We start from the raw sequence: 16,486 nt of genomic DNA on the forward strand, positions 1-16,486 counted from the left end.
GGAAACAGCAAAAATCAAAAATCCAAGATACGGGTATGACTAGAGTACAACAAAAAAAAAATAAAAAAATTACAAATATTAAACAAAGTTGAAAATAGATTTATACTAATATAAAGTACAAAAAAAAAACTATATCAACCATTTGTAATTAATTATCAATAAAAAATAAATAAATGCATAATTTTTATCTAAATATAGAGTCAATTTTAAGCATCTTATGTATAAAATTATAAGTTGAGGACCAAATGTAAACTAGTCTAGATAGAGAGGGTTAAATTTATAAATGCATAACCTAATTTAACATTTTATGTAAAAGTTAACAAGTTTTAAGGGCTAATATAAACAAGTGAAAATCAAGGGTTAATATTAAAACTAAATTTATTTAACCCTAAAAGAAACTAACACACAGGCTAGGCCATAGCCTACTTTCTTCTTCCTTCTTCTTCATTGGTTTTCCGGTGCCGGAAATATTCGCCGGATTATGCTATATGGCCGCTCCGTCATGTTATTGACTATAGAAACGTCTCGGAATCGTTTGTTGACCGTCCCCATTAACGGGTTCGTTTAGGAAACGTTTCCAACGCGTTTCCGTCCCCATGCCGTCCACGGGACCGGTACTCTAACCTCCATGCCGTCCCCGTGCATCAGAGGTCGAACCAAAGCTAGGTATCTTTACAAGCCTTTAGTCTAGTATAATATATACTCATCTATGCTGTCTTTGATCCGGTGGGTTGATTCTAAGAGAACCAACCGTTTAGTCTTTACCATTTATATAATCTTTTTTTTTTTTTGAAATATGTAGTTACCTAAGGGTATTCAGTCGTAAACCATCTTTATTATTTTAAAATTTTTAATACAAATTAATAATTTTAAAAACAATAAAAAAAAACAAGTTCAAACTTAAATCACCAAACCAACAGGTTGGGCTGACACACATAACTTGGCCGGTTTGATTAGCCGTCTTCTGAAATCGTAGCAAGAGGCTCAACCCAAAATTTTCGTCAAAATCGGCCAAATTTTGGTTATTGTTAAAATATTTGTTGATTATATGAGAGTTTTAAGTAAAAAAGAAATACACATATAAAACACACTAAATTTGAGTTTATAGCTATTAAGGTAAATTTAACAAGATAACCACCTTACACTTCTTGGTATAAACTAATAGCTAATCTCCACAGGTAACGCATCACTGAGCAAGGTAATAATCATTTTTTTTCTAGTTATATGTAATTACATAAAAGCTTCAAACTAATGTTGGTCCAGTTTTTGATAAACCTTTGGATTATCCAAGGCTAGTAGGAAAGCTAAATTACTTGACCCGTACTTGACCTTATTTAGCTTTTTGTTGTTCAATTTTTGAGTTAGTTCTTGATGATCAACTAATTTCTCACTGGGGTGTAACTTGCCATACTCTTTGTTATGTGAATTAAGGGGTACTTCTTCACAGAGATTGTTTCTCAATAACAAGCCGAATTTAACTGTCACAGCTTATTGTGATTCGGATTAGTTTTCATGCCCTAATTGTCTCACAATGATAATTAGAGAATTCTTTTGCAATTGATCTATTTTGTGCTATCTTCTTATACTATTAAAGCAATAAGTTTTTGAACACTTGTACCCATCCTATTTTTTAATTTCTCTAACTTCCAAAAATACGAATCATTCTCAAATTTTCTTACTAATATAATAATTCAATAATAAATTAATTTTATATCCATAGAGTCACTCGTTTTGTTTTTGTTTTAACCCGATTACAAATTTTAGTATAACAAAATTACTCATTTTATTATACATAATACTTAAAAAACATTCCTTTCATTTCAAAAACCCTATTTTCTATTATCAGAGAGCCATGATTTTCATCCCAGTCCAGAAACCCTGCCGTCGTCACTTCTCCATTTTCAACCCCTACTTTAGAAAATCAAGTTTGTAGGTTCTAATTCGTCATCTTTTATATTCAATATTTCATTCTATTGTTTGTTTTTTAATTGATTTGATATGATGTATGTTTGTTTAAGTCATATATTATTGTTAATGAACTAAATATTCAAATAATTAGGTTTTGTAAGTTGTGGTTTTGTTACCTACTGAGTATTGCCTACCAAAAAGCTTACATAATATATATTTTTTTTTTTGCTAGTAACAAGTTATGTTTGTTTAATTCATATATCATTGTTTATGAATTAAATATTTAAATAATTACTAGCTGCAAATTGTAGCATCATTAGTTAGGTAATACAAGAAATGTCTGAGAACAATTAGGCCACAAACTTTGGTTCGAAATATATTAACAAAATTTTCTCCTTAATCAATAAGCACATTCAATCTTCTGTTATGCTTTAAAAACTGTTTTCAATAACAAGTTATGTTTGTTTAATTCATATATTAGGGTTAATAAGTTAAGTATTCAAATAATTTGTAACCGCAAATAGTGGCTTCGTTAGTTACTTGACTATTGTCTACCAAAAATTAAGGCACAAAATTTGATTAAAATTATATTAACAACATTTTCTCCTTTGTTAAAAGATACCTAGAGCATTTCATTATAATATCAATTATTAATCTTAATTTCCTTATATAATCCGATTACAAGAAACTAATATCGCAGTTCCTAACTTCACTATGTAAGGTTTATACTATTTAAGTTTACAGTTTTTATTCATTCATATACAATATACATTATTGGTGGGTTATACACTTTTAGAGTTGTAACATCTAGGAAAAACCCATATACCGAACGAATATCGAAACATATAAGCTAATTTTTTAAATGACAATAACGCTATAACAATAAAAATAACAAAACTATAGTAATGAATTTAAATACAATAATAGCTAACCACTAACCGATGATTCTACAACTCTCTTAGCATTCATGACAACAAATTGTTTGATCACATATTCACAGCTTATATTATCCAAATATCCAATCGTTCGACCAAAAACGGAACAACCATAAAATTAAATAATCAAATAGTTAAATCTTAAAATCATACCCTGGTGAGTCACTGAGTTGGTATGGCGGTGGTCGGTGTTCTGTTCAGTGCTGGAGATGGTGGTGACTGGTGGCAGGGAACTAAAGAAGGTGGGTTGAAACTTGGAAGGGGGAACGAGAACGACGAAGCGTTGCCCGAGGCCTTATTTAGATCGATGCTTTCTTTTATTTTTTTTAATTGATTATTATTGATTTTGCCATTTTGGTTTGGCCCAATAACCTAAATTTTAACCAATGAATTTAGAATAAAAATTTGTTTGGGCCTAATAATTTTAAGAGAGATCAAAATTCAATTATAATACATAAGAATTATTTTTTTAAATACATATAAAAAATCTATATAACAAATTTTTGGCTCTAGAAAAAAAGTGTCCCGGATGAAGATGTGGCTCGCACACCTTCAAGGCCGGGCATGAGAAGTATACATACAAGATGTGTACTTGTGGGAAAAAAGTTTCATGCGCCAGTCTAATTACGCAACTTCTGACAACTAATGCACGCAATTAGACAATGCATCTTCAAGGATTGTATATGCGTAATCAAACAAAATACAAACCTTTTGGATCTGGTGGATCCTTGGAAGCACATCGAAATAGACTTAAAACACATCATTGCTACAGATTTTTGGCGCATTGTTGTACAATGTGCACTAGCCCTTAAATAAAAGGTCCTTTTGAATTATTACAATAATATATTTACATTAAAGAAAGCATGTTCGATTTTATAAAGGTGAGTTGGGTGTTCTAGAACTACCCAATATATCCAAATAATACTAGTCATCCAAATTCACCTCATTTTTACCAGAATGTACATAAAAGTATTTGAATTGATCACGGCTGTATTCCCAAACTACCCAAGTACCCGAATGTGCTTTTCAACACACATCAATCATTATTCTTTCGGTTCACGAACCCAATTCCGCTATGATTTCACTACTCAGTGTGCAAAGAGTAGTGCTCCCAAACTATCAATCACACTACCCAAAATGCCCCCCCCCCCCCCTCACCTATACACAAAAAAAAATCTAAAATATATAACAGTTATTTACGTCTTAAATCTTGATTAGTCATCACCACCTTGGTGGGTGTTCACTGTGTTTTAGAGTCTCATTAAATGAGAGGAGGGGAAAGAAAAAAAATTAGGAGAGAAAAGAAATAAGATGAATTTTTTTTTTTGGAAGGAAAATCAAGAAATTTAAATATTTTATGTGTTCCCGAGTTGAGAGGAAAAGAAAGGAAGGTAATAATTTTACTATTATACCCTTTAAGTAAAACTAAAATAAAATTAGTTTTTAGGGTAATTTAATAATTGATATGATTTTCTCTCCTAATCTCTCCAATTTGGAAGGATGAATATATGTTTAAATTTTTTAATATTTTTCTTTCTTTCCCCTCCCATTCTCTCCTTAAGAAAAATCCCTGGAACATGATATTTTAACATTTTTTCCCTCATTTCCTTCTACTCCCCCTCATTAAATGAGACTCGGGAACACAAAGTTTCCTTCTGTCTAGGTTTGAATCCTAGCTTATGTACACGCTCTGAAATATATAAGCAACACCATCGTAAGGAGGATTCAGCTTAGATAATGGAATATATATGGCATGTGATATGGCATTTTGAGAGAGCCACCTTTGATAATGTGACAATACGATTTCAAAAAAAAAAGAAAGAAATGAAAAAAACCAGTCCGGCTTTATTGAAGGCAAATTGTAAATAAATAATCTCATCTTTTTTGTATTGGCTGATAATAATCTCATCTTTAAAAGTTATTACCAATCGTCCAACCTTTCAACTATTTTTGTCTCAATAGACATTCGTTAAAAAAACACTTAACGTCGTTAATTAAGTTTTTTACCGAGTTCCAAACCGATGTTTTAGGGGTTTTATAGAAAGAATGATGCGAATCGACTGATATAAAACTTATCTCGATACGGTGATTCAAAAGACTTAATTTTTGTTAATTGGAAATTCGAACACCTGAATTAAAACACTATTTCGTCGTTCGGATCAACGTTTCGAGATAGGTTTTACATTAGTCGATTTGTATCCTTCTTCCGTTCATGAGCCCTAGAACTTCGGTTTTGTTTAACCGGATACACGGAATTGGGATCTCTGTCATAGACAAATCTTTCTATCGGTTGAAACTCGAAAAAACTTAACAACGCTGAGTGTTTTTTGACGGAGGTCCATTGAGACAAAAATAGTTGTACTGTTGGTAGTGATTTTAGATGAGATTATTATCGGTCAATACACACAAAATGTATAGTTATTTATTTTCCAATTTGCCTTTATTGAATTACGAAACAACCAGTTTCTTAAACTGTCCCTATAAATACTTTGAACCATCTTTTCTTTCCTTCCACCATTAAACCCTCATATTGTACTTTAGACATGCTACTAATCAGAAGCTCATCAATTCCCTCACTCACTTCATGGTACCAACAACAAACTCCTAAACCATTCTCATCGTCACAAGAACCCGATTTCATTCATTTAATCCACAAACCACCCACACTTTCATTGCATTCACCCAACAAGATCATCAGAGCCTCATCAACACACTGATTTACTCACTCTTTCACTCAACACTTCAAACTGTTTGAGTTCGGGTTTGGATGCCGATGAGGTGTGTGAGTTACAGGTTATGGTGTATGGGTCCGGTGGAGGAAGTGGTGGTGGGAAGATTTGCAGTGGTGGTGATAATGGTGGTTATGATAATGGTATAGATGCTTATTACCGGAATATGATTGAAGCGAACCCGAATAACTCGTTGGTTCTTGGAAACTATGCTAAGTATTTGAAAGAGGTAACATTAATTTCAATTGATATTAACTCGCTAAAAACTCAAAACGAGTCAAGTTCAAATGAGCTTGAGCAGGCTCACGAGTTTGAACCACTCTATTATTATATAATATATTAAATAAGTATTTATATGATAACTATTATTATTACATATAAATTGACAATAAATATAACTAAGAACGATATGCTATTTTTATAGTTATAGCACAGCTCGAAACAAGTCGAGTTCGAGCTCTCTAAGTTTTAGTAGGGCTAAGTGAACAGAGCCGGGGTGGGCTCGGAATTGACTTGTTTATCTTAACAAGCTGAAAATAAAGCTCGAGTCAAGTTCAAGGTGTTGCTTTGAACAATCCTAGTTTTAACTTTTGATTGATAATATCAAACAGGTTCGAGGTGATGCTTTGAAAGCCGAAGAGTATTGCACTAGAGCAATACTAGCTAACCCGAGTGACGCAACTGCTTTGTCAATGTATGCTGATTTGATTTGGGATACACGAAAAGATGCATCGCGTGCACAGAGTTACTTTGATCAAGCGGTTAAAGCTTCTCCAGACTATAGGTAATACAAACATCTTGATTTTGATGGTATTTTTTTATGAACATTGTTTGACAATTAGTGTTTGCTTAATGATGATACAGTTATGTTATGGCTGCTTATGCGCGGTTTCTTTGGGATGCGGATGAAGAAGAACCAGACATGAACCTAACAACACCGAGTTTCGTTCATGAGGCTGCTTCACAACAGTTTTCAATTGTTTCCGTGTAGCAGGGATGACGAATCGTATAATAACAAAGATATTGTGTAGTGATCGTCTAACTCGTCTTCAGCGCATTATGTCTTGTTATTTTTGATCGATTATGAGATTTTTGAGTTAAAGATGACACTATTTCAATTAATATACAATAGTTCCTAATTTATTATGAGAGAATTAAGTTGATTTGTAATTAGTATGTGATAAATGTAATAAAATGATTCAATGATTTGTTATTAATTTGGTAAATTTCTTAAATGATACTACAATATTTGTTAAATATCATATATTTTGTAACTGCTTATGATCAAATTAAGCCAATTGTAATTAGTATGTGATAATAAATGCAATAAAATGATTCTATGTTTTGTCATCAATTTTTTTAGGACTAATAATTAATCTTTATTGACACTATAATATATTGTTATACTAAAATTTAAAATCTTAGAATAAGTTAATCTAAAAGTTGTGGAAGATAAAAATAATCAATATATAACCAACCTTAAAACACATTTGACCTATTCCCTTAGCTGAATTTCTGGATTTGTATCGCTTGTATAAAAAAAATGTCATTTTACTTGTTCACTCTTAGCTGAATTTTAAATTTGATCCGTTTGAGATGAAACAACTTGAATTGGTATAAGTAGTTTAAAATAGGCATGTTCATGTATGCGGTGATATACCGGGATGATTGATGGCTTGCAAGTTGCAACTATGGTTCCATGAATCTTTTATATGTATACTAATACAAGAAAATAAATATAGATGGTCTACAACTTGTTTAATCTAGATAGTTGTTAAGGATACCAATTTTGTGGCAACTATGTATTTGTGACATTAGTTTATCATTCATGAGGCCCTAGACCAGCCGTTTAAAGGAATGAAAAGGACATTCAGATTTGTCTCTTTTTAACCTTGATGTTGTGACATTAACATTCATTAGTTGGTTCACTTGCTTTGAAATGGAAATTGTGGTTGCTAGGAGTATACATACCATTGATCTCATCAAGCCGAATATCACAGGTGCATATGAGCAACACTGAGTTTCATCCATGAAGCTTCACAACTGTTTCCAGTTGCTGCTGCATCAAGGAGATGCCGAATAGTATTAATAACGATAAGAGATATTGTGTACTCAGTGTCTTACTTGTCTTCCTTATGCTGTTTCTTATAGTTTTTGATTGATTGTCATTTTTTATTTCGAGATGATCGTATTCTATCAATAAACAATAGTTAACTTAATATGACCAAATTCAACTAATTTTATTATTAGTGTTGTTTGATAAATGTAATAAATTTGGTAAATTTTTTTCTTTGTTATCAATTTGGTAAATTTTTTGCTTTGTTCATTGTTGTTATCATAAATAGAATCGATATGCTCAATTGCTCGGCTTGGAAACTTGGAACGCATGATCGCATCTAATAATTGTGTTTACGACAAATAAATATACTAATATATTGTTTTCCGTAATAACAGTGCCGGCCCGTGGGCCAGCGAAATGAAGTTAGGGCTTTAGGCCCTAAAGCCCACACTTAACTAAGGCCTCAAAATAAAATTAAATAAAACATTATATATTGATATATATTAAATCGGAGGGTTAGAAACAAAAATAATAGTTGGTCTAGTTGCAAGCCAATGTGTTGGCAGTGTTGCTTGGTGGTAAGTCACAAGTTTGAGACCGGTTACCAACACATTTTTTTTTATTTCTTTAACACAATTGTCTAGAAAGAACCACAAAATCTCATTTTGATTTAGGCTTTCAACATCAACATCATTGAGGCGACCCTGCGCAATAATCTTTGAATAAACTAATCTCAAAGGTTCGTAGACAAGACGAATGGACCTTGTACGACCTTCAACTCATTTGACCCGTTCCCTTTTTAGCTGAATTTCTGGATTGGATGTTTGGGCCGTTTGAGATGAGACACAACCTGAATCCATGGGTTCACAAGTAAATAGTTTGAAATTGGTGTATGTATCATGTATGTGGTGTGGTGATTGAGGGCCTTGAACTTAATTTAGTAGGACCATAGGAATTTGAGTCACTGGCTTCAAGTTGCAAGTTGCGACCATGGTTCATGTATCTTTTATATACATACTAAATTACTAATATAACACAAATAAATATTAGATGGTCTACAACTTGTTTAATCGAGATTCTTGTTAAGAATACTTTGATTGTTATGTCAAGTGGCAACTGCCTATGACACTGACAGTGTAATAATAGTATGGTTCGTTTAATGAGGACCTAGACTCTTTTGTTTAAAGTTATGAAGAAGACATTGGATTTGTCTTAACTTAGATATCGTGACATTAATATTCATCGGTTGGCTTACATACAAGAAACTAGATTATCTTGAACTATCCGCTAAGAGAGCCAGAAATCAACCCAGTCCTTAAAAGCCATTACAATTGCAGTCATTTTCTAATTTTAACACCTGTCAGATACCCATCGGTTAACACCACAAAGGAATGCTGGGCCGTTTCCAAGATTTTGAGTGCTCAAATAATAATGTTTAATGTCAAATAGGTTTGTTCAGATTTTTTGGGTTCTTTCAACCAATTTTAGCCCAATTAACTAAGATTAAAGAAACATAATGTATATAATTATTTGAAATATTTCAGGCCCCTTACCGAGACCGTACTCTAAACGCTGGCCAAGCCCTATATGGAATATGAGATGGCCCTAAGGATTGTTAGGTATTCCCAAGGGGTGATACGCGCAATCCGTTTAACCTTAGATTTTTATTTTAGCTTTTTGCGTATTATTACATTACCTTTATAAATTAATAAACACAATTACATAAATAAATTGCAACAAAACAAATTCATTTAACTACTTTTTTAACTTAACATTATAAACTTTTTATAGAAAAAACCGATTCCGGGTTATTTTTCGGGTCTGGTTCCGGGTTCGTGTTTTTTGTGCACCTCTAGTGTAGAATATAGAATCTTTCATAAGAAGGTGTAAAAGTTGGGCTTGGGCCTAAGCTTGTTTATAACAATTAGCATAAATTTTAATTGTTTTATTGGTAAATTGCTAACATCAAACCAACTGATCGGTGTGTCAAACCATGTAATTTTAAGTTTACAAGTTGATATTGATAAAATATATCGCCGAGTTATATACCTTCCATGCCCCCATCATGTATGAAAATGAGATTATAACATAATATATGAGAAGAATAATTTTCACCGCAGTCGAATCTAAGCTAGGTATCTTTACAAATCTTTAGTCTAGTATAATATATACTCATCTATGCTATCTTCGATCCGGTGGGTTGATTTAAGATGTGTGGGTTTATCGTCAGTACCACCAGATTCTTTCTCTCTTATAATCTTATTGGTGTTTCAGTTATGCAGAGATCATTATGGTGGTTTGTGTGTTTACCTGCAATTTGCTCGGCTGAGGTTAGTATTGCTCACAACCTGCTTGCTGAAATGCATGTGTTCTTAACTTTTTTTGGTACATGTGATTGTGCTTCTCTTTAATTTGTTAGTGTCAGCTTTGTGCTTTTGTTTTTTTTTTTTTTTTGATTTAGTTGAAGAATAGAATATGGATGAATTGCTTTGCTCAACTTCTAATTAAAAGGAAAAAAAGCCCTGTAAGAGATAGAATTATAAGATAAAATATATTATAGATAAATTTTCAATTATATAATAGTTAATATTTCTGAGTTTTTTAATCGGTTGTTGATTAACCGTAGAAGGAAATCAGCGGACCTGATATGGAAATTTGAAGATAGCAGGGGTATTATCTGAGTGTTGGCTACAGATTTTTGTGAAAAAAATCAAAATCTACTATAGCAAGTTTGGTATTTTCAGATTTTGTAAACGGATCACCATATTACACTGAGTTAGCAACCAAATTGGAGATCACACTGAGTTAGGTTGCAACAAATTTTGCACTAGAAAAGAAATTATATTGATCTGCAAGTGCAGATACTTACTTGAGTGTAAGTAGCAAAACATGTAACTCATCATCATCATCATCATCATCATCGTACTCAGTATATCCCACCAATAGCAAAGCTATGGTAGGGTCTGAGGAGGGTAAGATGTAGACAGCCTTACCTCTACCCCCTAAGGATAGAGAGGCTGCTTCCGGTGAGACCCCCGGCTCGATAGTAGTTTTGCATCAAGCCTTGGACATAAGGCACATAGCACTCAATCATCGGGACACCGGCTGATCGGTGCATGTACCCTTGTCTTTCGGCTATCAACGCCACTACATGATGCCTGATTAACCGTCCGTCACTTTTAACGTTATTTTCACGAGATTAGTAAAATAACGTCAAAATTAGTGCAATTTCACTTTTACCCACCCGAGGGTTCACACATACATACATCATATGTGCGCACCGCAAGCAGGGCTTAAAACATGTAACTCAATAGCCAGATTTAAATTGCTAATTGAGAACATCAAATTACAAAATCTGAAAATACCAAACTTGCTACTGTTAATTTTGAATTTGTTCACAAAAATATGTAGGCAAGACTCAGTAATTCACTACTATCTCCTAATTTCCGCATCTCTCTCGCTGATTTTGCTATGCAATTAATCAACCGCCTATAAAAAAGCTCGAAATGTTACAAAGCTATTTCTTTTGCTTTTTGGTATTGGTATGGGTGACTACTGTCGGGCACAGTTCTTAGTCTGTCAAGGCTGGTAGCGTTTCTCTGTGATTCGTGTGTAGGTGGTTTGTCATTGGCGGTTTCATAGAGCTCTTTGTTAGTGTTGCCAGGTTTGTTAATGCAATTAATATTTGCTCTTTTTATCAAAGCCATGCATATAAGTTAACATTAACAATTTAATGATGTTGGATTTTGGTTGCTATATTGTTTTTGGACATGTATGCTTCAAGTTTAGGCTGTTTCTGTAGTTTTAGTAGTCATCTTTTTTTGTTGAAGGTTTAAGTGGGCGGTGATGGAGGCTTGCTACTTGACATGGCAGCTTTGGTTGCAACTGTGGGAGCATTGAGCCGTGTTTCAATGGCTATGTCAATGAAGAGTTGTGTATTTGGATTTGAGCCTCTTGGTTTGTAATGACTAGAATGATCTGTAGACATGAGTGATATGAGTCAACTGGTGTTATTTTTTATTTGTTTTGTAATGACTACGAAATTTCTAGACACAAACCCGCGCGTGCGCGGGTTATAAAACCTAGTTTATTGTTAAAATATATGTTGATTATAAGAGAGTTTTAAGGAAAAAGGAAATACAAATATAAAACACACAAAATTAAGTTTACAGCTCTTAGGCTGCGTGCTATAGTGGGGGGCTTTGAAGCCCCTTCACAGTGCCATGTCAGCGTCATGTGGGGACCGGGGGCATCGAAGCCCCAGGGCATGATGCCCCTCTATGGTGAGGAGGCTTCGAAGCCCAACCTTTTCTATTTTTTTTTATTTATAAAACAGAAAAACCAATACAATAATATATAGTACAATATTTAAAAAATACAATAATACTAAAATACAAAATAAATTAAATAAAAAAACATATAAAAAAATTAAAGCTATTTTTAGTCGTCGTCCTCGCTGTCATCTTGCTTATTACTCTAAAGATGTTCAACCAAATCCGATCGAAGGCTGAAATTCGTTTCCTTTTTTCGTGTTTTTAATAAATTAGCAAGTTTCTCATCATCGTTTAGTGTACAGATCGGCTATGGCTCATCGTTGTACTCGTCTTGGCAAATGCTCTACCCGAGTCCTCCAATATCATATTATGCAAGATAATGCGAGTGTACATTATGTTTCTTAACTTATCCATTTGTAGAAAACGAGCTGGTTGTCTAATGATAGACCAACATTTCTTTAATACACTGAATGCCCTTTCGATGTCTTTTCTTGCCGACTCGTGTTTTTTCTTGAAATACTGACGTTTTTCGTCAGTCGGGTACGTAAAGGTAAGAACCAACGTGGCCCACTCCGGATAAATACCGTCGACTAGATAATATCCGTATTCGTAGTTGACATTGTTCGTGGAAAATGAGATGTCGGGTGATACTCCGTCTGTGAGGCGGTCAAAAATAGGGGACGCATTAATCACAGCTACATCATTGTTTGCACCAGGCATCCCAAAAAACGCATGCCATATCCAAAGATCAAATGATGCAGCCGCCTCAAAAATAACTGTTGAGCCATCATGATCACCCTGATGATATTGACCTTGCCAAGCAACATGACAGGCTTCCCATTCCCAATGCATGCAGTCGAGGCTACCAAGCATCCAGGGAAAACCATGTCTTTGATGATGCACCTCGTATATTTTTTGTACGTCGCTTTGAGTTGGCTTCCTCAAATATTTTTTATGATATAGTTATGGAATACCTAAGTTTAACAAATTTTATGAAATTCATGCTTAAAATGTTACGGTTTTGAAATAAATAATTAGAATATTAATACTCACATTCGCAGAATGTGTGAAGTGCTTCACGAGCCACTGTCTCTGACATCTGTAAGTACTCTTCCATAGCGTCGCTCGCAGTCCCGTACGCTAGTTGACAAATTGCCGCCGTGCATTTTTGCGTTGTTGAATATCCTGTTTTACCTCTCGCGTCCGCCCGTTGTTGGAAGAATGCATAAACGCTTTCTAAATCACCAACTATTCGTAAAAGTAGTTGGCGACTCATCCGAAAACAGCGCCGAAATCGTTCCGAATCAAAAGTCGCGTCCGGCGAAAAATAATCATTCATCAACTGGTCATGCGCACCTATGCGATCCCGTTGAAGACGAGGCTGTCTTTTTAGTAGTTGTGAGCTTTCGCAATGCTGGACTACGAGTTGGGCAGCCTCTAGAACGACACTAAATATCGCTTCATCCTCTGAATCCGAATTGGAAATATCGTCGATATCGGGCTAGAAGACGGGTGTGAAAGATGAGTCGGAAGACATATTTGGGGAGAAAGTTTTATAAAGTTTAAATAGGAGAATGGGATATGTGTAGAGATTGGTGAATGGTATATATATATATATGTGTGTGTGTGTGTGTGTTTTATATTATTTAATTTTTTTTAAACGGTATTATAGCCATTGGTGGTGGGCCCCCCACCTCACCCCCCTTCCGCGCCCAGCTTCCCCTCCACCTCTCCCCCACCGCGCCCCTCAATCCGCGCCCCATAACGTTCAGTCTTAAGGTAAATTTAACAAGATAACTACCTTACACACAGTTCTTGGTATAAACCAATAGCTAATCTCCACGAGTAACGCATCACTGAGCAAGGTAATGATCATTTTGCTCTTTCCAATTATCTGTAATTACATAAAAGCTTCAAACCAATATTGGTCCAGTTTTTGATAAACCTTTGGATTATCAAAGGCTAGTAGGAAAGCTAAATTACTTGACCCATACTCGACTTTATTTAGCCTTTTGTTGTTCAGTTTTTGAGTTAGTTTTTGATGATCAACGAATTTCTCGCCAGGGTGAAACTTTCCATATTCTTTGTTATGTGAATTAAGGGGTACTTCTTTACAGGGATTGTTTCTCAATAGCAAGCCGGATTTAACTGTCACAGCTTATTGCGATTCTGATTAGTTTTCATGCCCTAACTGTTTCACAATGATGATTAGAGAATTCTTTTGCTATTGATCTATTTTGTGTTATTTTACAATAAATAGAAACAATAAATTTATAGTAAATTACAAGACATAACAAAGGAAATGATAGATAATTATGGGCTAGTGATTCGCTGTAAATGAGCATTGATTATGCCTCGGCTATGATGGTTGATTGATCCCATAATCTTTTCCTTTTAAATTCTTTTCAACACTAATACCCGATGATCTATTAGACCTTCCACATCAAGGGTATCCATGGCTTATGTGGAGGAAATTTGTGAAAAGGATGGAGAAGACAAGTGTTGTGGAGGTTGAGGTGGAAGTAATCCATCTTTGAGAATCCTTTATGATGGATGATGAAGAATGATAGTTAGTGGGTCCATTTCTTTTTCATCTTTTTTCTTTTTCTTGAACTTGAATTTAGAATAATTTACAAAAACAAGTTAATTAAATCACAATAAGACAATAAGTTAACATATGAAGTGGTTGGTCAGAGGAAGACTATATACATCAAGCTAGGACGAATTTTATTCAAGATCCTACCAATAAGAAAAAACAACCCTTCACATATGAATACACTAGTTCTGCTTCGGATGCCAACTTTGGCAGTACTCCTGAATTTGGAATTTCACTTAATAGCGAGAACGATGATATTCCAGAAGAACAAGTTCCACCCTCTCGTCCAATGGGGAGAGACAAGGCCAAATTAAAGGCCAAGCAAAAGGGTAAGGCCACGAGTTCATGTGATTACGAAGCAATAAAGTTAAGTCTTGTTGAAGAAATAGCAGAGACTAATCGGGAAAAGAAGAAGGTGATTGAGCAGTTTGATAATAAAATCGAGAAATTCTACGAGCTGGAACAAAAAAATTGGAGAATTATCTGGGAAAGCAACGAGAATGATGCATGCATGCGTTATACTACATAATATGATAATAGAGGATGAAGGCCGTGCTGTAATTAACTGAGAAAGCAACGAGAATGATCCTGAACCAATTATCTACCACCAAGGAGCACCACCATAATTTTAAACACGTATGCAAAGGTTTCATAGTTTACGTAACCAAGAGGCCACCAAGCAATACGTAACGATCTAGTGGAGCATATTTGGGTGAATAACCATTAGTTATATTTTTGTCGACTTCATATTGTATTTTTTATTTTATTGTATTCTTGGTATTTTTTATTTAATTTAATGCAATTTTATTTGTATTTATATTTATTTTATAATTATTTGTTAAATAAATTTCATATAAATAATAAGATTAAAAATATAAAGTTATTGGTGATGTGGAAATTATGAGGATGTTTGTATGAAGAATGGATATGTTATTGTTGCAGGTAAAAAGTGTTTGTGGAAAGAATGAATGAAAAGCTGATGTGGCATGCTAACTAGGCTGTTTGTGGAAAACATTTCCTGAACTGATGCGAACGGTCTTAATGGTTATTTCATTTCTGTGGGAAGCAGTCATATTACGTACTTCAAAGTCCAAGAAACAAGCCACTATTTCACTTAGTTCTGCTGAAGCTTAGAACGCAGAGGAGTTAGGTTGGTTAACTCGTCTATTTTCCAAGGACATACTCCTTTTCCATTTAAATGTGATTGTCAAGTTGCTATTCACCTTGCTAAAATTCATGTTTTTCATGAACAAAGTAAACCCGAGAAGCTTCAAGACGGTTTAATTATCTTGTCTCACTTCAGATCTACTTCGGATCTACTTGCGGATTTGTTTGCTAGAAGACTTATAAGTCTTTACCTTACGAATCTCATTTCCAAGTTGGGGTGGCTGGGATATAAAATTTCTTTTGGATCGAGAGATGTATATTGCATTAGGATCAATGGTTTTTGTTACAAGAAACACAAGATACAATCTTCTATCACGTAGGCCTCTAATCAAGCCAAAGTTAAAATAATATAATATGGAATGTTCCAACTGATAAGGTAAATGGCTAACTGGAGGTGCAAGATTACGGCCAAAATACCCAGCATAGTATACGACGAGGATTATTTTTTCTTTACTCCCCCTTAAGTTGGAGCGTGGAGGTCATGAACACTCAACTTGTCAAGTAAGCTTCAAAGTCGTTGTGTTCCCAAGGGCTTTGTCAAAAGATCAACGATTTGTGTCTTGGTGTCAATTTTCATGGGTCGTATTTCTTTGGACTCGACACGTTCACGGACAAAATAACAGTCCATCTCAACATGTTTAGTCCGTTTGTGAAAGACGGGATTGCTGACTATGTGACGGGCCGCTTGATTGTCACAAAATAGAGATGTTGGTCCGCAGTAGGTATATCAAGAAAATGTAACAGTCACCTTAGTCACAATATTTCACTAACCACATTTGCCATTGCTCGGTATTCGGCTTCAACCAACATTGTGACAC

General features: G+C 34.4%; 2 protein-coding genes across 2 annotated transcripts in view; one reads left to right on the top strand and one right to left on the bottom strand.

Moving 5' to 3' along the window:
• Nucleotides 1-6,563, top strand: part of LOC143614505 (uncharacterized) — a 55,520-nt gene extending 48,957 nt beyond the window's left edge. The window contains exon 3 of the mRNA XM_077087926.1: nt 6,437-6,563. Within this exon, the coding sequence (XP_076944041.1) occupies nt 6,437-6,563 (127 nt within the window). The remainder of the gene's footprint in view (nt 1-6,436) is intronic.
• A 4,900-nt stretch (nt 6,564-11,463) lies between these two features.
• On the bottom strand, nt 11,464-12,757 carry LOC143614506 (uncharacterized). The gene is made up of 2 exons (XM_077087927.1): nt 12,358-12,757; nt 11,464-11,609 (listed from the first exon to the last, which is right to left on the bottom strand). Exons 1-2 carry the CDS (start codon nt 12,755-12,757, stop codon nt 11,464-11,466), a joined length of 546 nt encoding a protein of 181 aa, XP_076944042.1.
• Nucleotides 12,758-16,486: the final 3,729 nt, after the last annotated feature.

Source organism: Bidens hawaiensis, unplaced genomic scaffold, assembly GCF_021521415.1.
Source record: "Bidens hawaiensis isolate Kalapana, Puna unplaced genomic scaffold, B.hawaiensis_p1.1 tig00040113_1, whole genome shotgun sequence".
Lineage (NCBI taxonomy): Eukaryota > Viridiplantae > Streptophyta > Magnoliopsida > Asterales > Asteraceae > Bidens > Bidens hawaiensis.